The sequence below is a fragment of the Elephantulus edwardii genome, unplaced genomic scaffold (assembly GCF_000299155.1).
Source record: "Elephantulus edwardii isolate Elephantulus edwardi_28Jun2011 unplaced genomic scaffold, EleEdw1.0 scaffold00133, whole genome shotgun sequence".
Lineage (NCBI taxonomy): Eukaryota > Metazoa > Chordata > Mammalia > Macroscelidea > Macroscelididae > Elephantulus > Elephantulus edwardii.
The window spans coordinates 7,811,118-7,817,728 of record NW_006399883.1 but is presented as its reverse complement, the minus strand read 5'-3'; the positions used below and the strand labels follow the sequence as shown (position 1 = coordinate 7,817,728).

The window sequence follows — 6,611 nt, the reverse complement described above, 5'->3', positions numbered from 1 at the left end:
GTGACAGTCTGAGAGAAGCGGGCTGCAAGAGCCCAGACCGCAGAGGTGCTGCTGCTGCTGCAGCTGCTATGCCATCCTCACAACCCCTGGGCACACCTGGGCAGGATGTGCACCAGGACCTGAGACAGGCACTGCCAAGGGAACGTGGCCCTTCTGGCACCAAGGTAGACCCGGCTAGAAACCCAGAAGCCATCCTGAGACACTTCAGCTAGGAACTGTTTTCTCTCCATTCCCTCCCCAAACCGATGCCCTTCGCAGGGGATCGTAGGGCTTGCTGATCAATCCCCTTCTGCCTTCTAGCACCGGCATGTTACCTACTGAAGTGTGGGTGACAGTCACTTCTACTGGCCGGGGTTGGGTCACCTGGAGGACACAGCACCTCTGACCAAGGTCTTGAGGTCTACTAGCTACTCTCAAACCTCACCCCATCTGAGAAGATGGAAAAGAAACAAAAGAGAGGAAAGCAGAGGAAGAACAAACACCCCTTCTTTTCTACAGTCTCCCGGGAACCAACGTGTGAGGGAGGGCTGCCAGCAAAACAGCCCGGCCCGCTGCCACATCTAGGATGAGGGTGCAGAGCTGGGCTTCTCCTCCCGGGACACAGGGATGGCCCGCTCGCTGTGGCTGGCATCCATGCCAGACTGGACCTTGGGGCCACAGAAGGTCAGCATGCCATCCGCAGACAGGGAGCAGGAGAGCGCCGACTGGTCCACGTTGGAGGGCAGGCGGTAGCGGCGGTGGAACTCACGGGAGATGTAGCCGTGGTCATCCTGGGACAGGGGACGGGGCCAGGGTGACAGGAAAGGGAGTGGTCAAAGGTGCGCCAGCATTAAGGGGTCAGCCATCCTCTGCGCCACGGAAGGCCCCACTGAACCACGGGCAGTCTAAAGTCTATATACATTTGCCTCCAGGGCAGGGTAGGAAGAGCTCCCAGTCTCCAGTACTCCTCCCAAGAGTTTTAAGTTTTTATCCATGGTAGTTCTGTTCTGTGAAGCCACCGTGAATACTGAATCAGCAAAATCAGAACCAACCACTGATGCAGGGGAAATGAAAGGTGAAAGTCCCAGAAGCCTCTGGTTGCAACCTTTCTGTCAACCATTCAGGGCATAACCTTTTTTCATATATGTTTCTGCTTGAGAACACATTTTTAAGGTACTTGAATGTCCCCAGAGGTACAAAGAGTTGATGTGCCCAACTATCTGGTAAGTCTAAGAGCTGAGTCTGCCCATTGGTGCCTTGGAAGAAAGGCCTAGCAAATTGTTTCTGGAAATATCAGTCTTTAGAAGCCCTGAGCACAGTCCTACTCTGACAGACCCGAGGTTGTCCTGAGCTGTGAGCTGGCTTGACAGTAAATGGGTGCTTGGGCTTCTTAAAAATATAATGCTGATTCATCAACATTCCTCTCACAGTCAACAGCACCATAACCCAAGCCTGAGTGGAGCTTATCAACACGGGTTGTTTTGTTGTGTTGTATTTTCCCCGCTTTATGCTTAGAAACATTAGGCAGCATTGCTATGTGTGAAAATCATTTTAAATAGCACAATCACCAACAAAAAGCACAAAAATGGGGAGGGGGAAAACATGGCACTACAAAGACCATGAAAAGGTCGCTTTGAAGCAAGAAGGCAGAGCGTCCCTGTGCCTTAGCTGGGAGGGACTCGCATTTCCATGAATGAGTGGGAAAAGTGCAGTACATATTACTTTGGGGATTATAATTATCTATTAGCAAATCAGTGAATTTGCAAATAAGAGCCCTGACTGTACTTCCTCACTCTCACACATTGCGGAGTAGTGGCCTGGCCACCTCTCAAAGGAGCGAAACCTGAAAATGTACAACCACCTCACGTCTGAGTCTTCCAAGAACCCACCGTGGCTGGCCTCACTGTGCACTCTGCAGCTGGAGTTATTTCACACCAGAATTGACTGCTCTCCCCTTCCCCATGACCTGCACAGATTCTGCTCCACTCTACACTGCCTATATTCAGTCTGCAGGCTCACAAAGCCACTGTTGCACATAGCCTGGACCCCAGATTCATTCCATCTCCAGGCTCCTTCTCTACTGGATGGGAAGCCAAGAGCTCAGCATGCAAGAAGGAGGTCCTGGGTTGTGATGAGTAAGTAGAATTAGCAAGGGCTTACTCAGCCCGAAGGAGACCCTCTGGGGCACACTATTAATGTGCTTGACCGCTAACTAAAAGGACAGAAGTTCAAGTCTACCAAGAGGTTCCTCATAAGAAAGGTCTGACAATTTAGTTCCAAAGCCCAGCTATTTAAAACCCAGTAGAACACCATTCTGTTCCAACACACATAGTGTCACCACAAAGGAAGTCAATTCCAAGAAACCAGATTTCTTTGTTTACTGGATCCCACACGAGAGAGAAGTTACAGGAAAGAGTTGAGCTCCACCACCCTGAACTACCAACCACTTTTTCAACAAGGAAAAGCCTTGAGCTGGAGGAAATGAAGACTGGTGTTAGCACTCTCCCACCTGGGCCTCTCCCCTCCACACCCCTTTGTGGCTGTGCCATCAACAGCACGGTGCCACCCCCCACACTGCACTGCTCTCTGTTCTCCCCAAGCCAAATCCAGCTGTAGGTTCAGAGAGGTCAGGGGCGACCAAACAAGCAAAGTTTGCTGCAGAGCAAGGCACACAGCAGAGTAGGCAGCAGCTGACCGCTGGAGAGACCTCCCTCTGTCTTGTACAAGCCTGAGGCCTTAAGCAGACCATGCCTCTGGGTCTCAGCCCTGTTCTGTGAAATCGCGGCACTCTGAGTTCTGACCACAATGCATTTGCAGCATTTGGAGCACTGATTAGGCACGGTCACCTTCCAAAGGTGAGTTGCATGTGCTTTGGTTGCTGCTTGGACACTGAATGCCCCTGGGATCCTCTCTAATCCCTCCCTGTGGTCAGAATGGGAAACGTGACAGCTCAGAGCACGTTTGATCTAGGGGTCTCAGCTGCACTCCATCAGATCCCAGAGCCCCAAGCCAATCACTGCCTGTCTGCAGGAGTGACCCAGAGGTCTTCCTGCTCCCCTTGGGCCGTGGGGTCCAGGCCCCGGAGCTTGTTGTGCCACAGCCTTACCTGCCTCTCATTGTGCTTGCCGTGGATCTCCACAAAGTCATCCAGCACCTTCACCGTCAGGTCCTCGGGGGAGAAGTGCTTCACATCCAGGAGGATGAGGAACTGGTCCCGGTCGGACCGGACCTGCAACCCAAACGCCCCGTGTGGGTTCCCCTGGGGGCCGCAGGCTCACAGCGGGGGTGTGGTGGCTGTGCTCCCAGCGACCAGGATGCAAGCTGCGTGCTGTGCTAACCTGTCCCTCCAGCGGGGCCTCCTGCCGAGGCTGGTTGCAGGCCCGTTATGGGAAGCTGGGTTGGTTGGTAATGGCTTGGACTGATGGTTGGATAGGATGGATAGTTATGGCTTAACTAGCTGACTTCTTATGGGGCGGGGGAGGCTGAATGTGGGTTGATTTATCATGAGTTGGGTCTCTGTTTAGCTATGGCAGGGTGGCTGGCTATGGGTGAGCTGGCTAGCTGTGGGTCGGTTGACCAGTTGAACTACACATTTGGGCTCAGGGCCCTGTCCTCGGCTCCACTTGTCTGTCCATAAGCAGTACTGCCCTGTCTTTCCTCTCTGCCTGTAGCCTGTCCAGTGCCTGGCCGTATCCACACAATGCCCTTTCTTACGTACTGCCTGCACTTCTCTTGCTCAGAGCATCCATTGAGGCACTCTGGGCCCTAAGCTGACTGTAACTGGGTCAGCTCTGGGCTCATACTCTGCACTCCAGCTCTCCAGGACAATGGACCCTGTGGCTCAGAACGGGGACGGGGAGTTTCCTTTGACTTTGGCCTCAGGTTTTCTGGACCCTGCGCGGTGCTGGTGGAGGTGGGCTGCGCTCCGCTGTGGCTGTGAGAGGAAGCACCCCCACCCACACCCCGACCTCCTCGACTTGGAAGGGAAAGGACGGGAAGCAGCTGAACGCAGACAACTCGCATCTGCCACCAGACTTGCCTTGGCGGGGTTGTTCTTGGGGTTTCCAGCATGTGGTTGGTGCATTACAAACCACATATGGGTCATGAGCTGATGGAGGAAAAGAGAATGTTGGGCTCAGCGTGGCCTTCTCTTCCAACCCCCCTTCCTAGCGGTGCGGCCAGCCAGGCTTCCTGGGCTGCCAGGTGAGTAGAGGCAAGTGCAGCATCCGGAGCGCCCTGGCCCGGACTGGCGCTTAGAAACCCCAGCTTCTCGTCTCTCCCAGGGCCTCCCACCGACGATCAGAGCCAGAGGGTCTTACCTCAGAGATGCCAGAGTCCAGCACGGTGCGGAAGAGGGACTGGCGGTAGTATGGGCTGATGGTGGAGGACAGGAAGGGCAGCAGGTCATACTCAAAGAGGCCCTCGCCGAAAAACTGGTCAAACAGCCGGCTGGGGTAGAAGGGCCCCAGGGCGCGCTTGAACCAAGGATGCTGGATAGTGACGTCCATGTCGGCACCGCGGGACTGGAGGCTGGTGAGCAGGCAGGCAGACTGGGCAGAGCAGTGTGGAGCTGGCTCGCCGGCCTCCCTATATACGGCTCAGACAGAATGGAGGCATTAAGGGATTTCTCTGGAAAGACATGAGCTCATGCCTCGTCAGCAGAAACATGGGCTGCACTGAAGAGCAGTGTGGACAGAGCACCCACCAATACCGGCCTTAGAGGACAGCCATGGCCAGCCTGGAGTCAGCTCAGGCCTGCCCAGGCCACCTTGAGGACCACCATCCCCAGGGACTGCTGTCCACAGGGTCCTGCCAGCCCAGGTTCACAAATGACCCCTTTGTCAACTCGCTGGGCTGGCTGGATCTGTGACCAGATACACAGGGCAGCCATGTGCCCTATGTGTAGAGTCCTCATGGCCACATGGGAGGTGGTGTTCATGAACCTCACGCGGATGAGACACGAAGGCACAGAAGGTAAGCCTCAAGCCCCCGAACCTCACAGCTATGTAGGGAGAGAACAGTGTTTCTCTAGCACAGAACTGCTTTCTTTCTTTTTTCTTTTTCTTTCTGGTTATAGAGAGGAACTCTGGTGAAGTAATCCATAGGGAATTGCACTATTAACCTGAAGACCATGCCTCTCTGTCAGTTCAAATGCACTAGGACTCCTGTGGAGAAAGATAGGCAATCACCTCCTGTGTGACTGACAGCCTCAGAAACCAGCTGGATGGTCAGCTAAAAGCTGGTTCCAACAGGAATGAGTCAATAGTTACAGAACGTAGCATATTGTTGCTGCTGCTGCTGCTGCTGCTGCTGTTAGGTGCCAGCGAGTTGCCTGTGACCCATACTGACCCTATGTACAATAGCTCTGAACTGTCTTATTCTGAGCCAGTCTCACTGACTCTGACACACTTACCCCATTACCACAGTTACTGAGTCAATCCATCTCATTAGGGTTTTCGTTTCCTGTGCTGTCCCTTCAAAGCATGATGTCCTTCTCCAAGGACTGGTCCCTCCTGGCCATGTGCCAAAGTATATGAGACAGAACTTCAAAATCCTTGCCTCCAGGGAGCAGCTTGATTTCACTCTCTCCAGGACAGACCTGTTTGTTCTCTTAGCAGTCTGTGGTATCCTCAATACTCTTCTTCAGCACCACAACTCAAAGGCATTGATTCTTCTATCACCCTCAGTCATTGTCAAAGTCTCAGGAACAATGGGAAGCACAGGGGAGAAACTAAAAAAGTATCTATAACCCTGGCCTCTTGAATCTTTCTGGCTGAATTGTGCCCCCAAAAAACAAGTGCTGAAGTACTAACCCCTCAATCTACACATGTGACCTCGTTTTGGAAATAGGATCTTTGCAGATATCATTAGTCAGGTTACAAGGAGTCATACCGGAGCAAACAGGAGCACACTGCCGTGTCTCCTAAAGAGCTGCTGGTGAGTTCAAACCACCAGACTCTCTTTTGGGAGCTGAGCACTTCACCACTGTGCCACCAGGGATCTTTCCCAAAGGTCCCTGATAGTGAAAACTCTAAATGTAGAGTTTTACACACAGAACCATTCTTGGATGGTTAGTAGAGAAGGGAGAGAAGGAGAGGGGAATAAAAACTGAGCGATACACTGGGTAAAGGGAAAGGCAATGAGGAGTAAGAAATCGATTGGACATTGTAAATTATTAACCACGTTAATCAATGGCGAGTAATGTTCTAAAACAAAATATCCATGACTGATTGTATGGAAAACCAGGATGGCTTGTAAGCCTTCACACAAATAAAACAAAAGGTGTTAACTCAAGCTCCTGAAGGATAAAGGAGCTCTGGTGGCCTAGTGGGTAGGGAGCCCTGCCGCCAACCCGGAGGCAGGCGGCTTTAGTCTACCAGCTGCTCCAAGCAAGAAAGATGGGAAATCTCCTCCTACGTGATTCATAGCCTCTGAAAACTCTTTTGTATCCTTTTGTAGACGTTGTACACTATGTGGAACCCATCCTGAGGAATTCCCTGTGGCACCATCACCCAGGTGAGCAAGCTTCGCTACAAGCACTGTTTTGAGAGCAGGTTTTATGGTAGAGTTGAGGACCTCAGGCCAGTTATGACTACAGGCCCTGCAGTTTGGGGAGTCCCTGAGTCTAAATA

At 52.5% G+C, this 6,611-nt stretch overlaps 1 protein-coding gene across 1 annotated transcript; it reads right to left on the bottom strand.

The window, feature by feature from the left end:
• Positions 1-560: 560 nt before the first annotated feature.
• On the bottom strand, positions 561-4,521 carry CRYAA (crystallin, alpha A). Its single transcript, XM_006893941.1, has 3 exons — positions 4,299-4,521; positions 3,086-3,208; positions 561-770 (listed from the first exon to the last, which is right to left on the bottom strand). Exons 1-3 carry the CDS (start codon positions 4,485-4,487, stop codon positions 561-563), a joined length of 522 nt encoding a protein of 173 aa, XP_006894003.1. The 5' UTR covers positions 4,488-4,521.
• Positions 4,522-6,611: the final 2,090 nt, after the last annotated feature.

Coding starts and splice junctions, on each gene's coding strand:
- CRYAA (XM_006893941.1), bottom strand. CDS start 4,487: ATGGACGTCACTATCCAGCATCCTTGGTTCAAGCGCGCCCTGGGGCCC. Junction 3,209..4,298: donor TGGACTCTGGCATCTCTGAG/GTAAGACCCTCT, acceptor TTTGGGTTGCAG/GTCCGGTCCGACCGGGACCA. Junction 771..3,085: donor GCAAGCACAATGAGAGGCAG/GTAAGGCTGTGG, acceptor CCCCTGTCCCAG/GATGACCACGGCTACATCTC.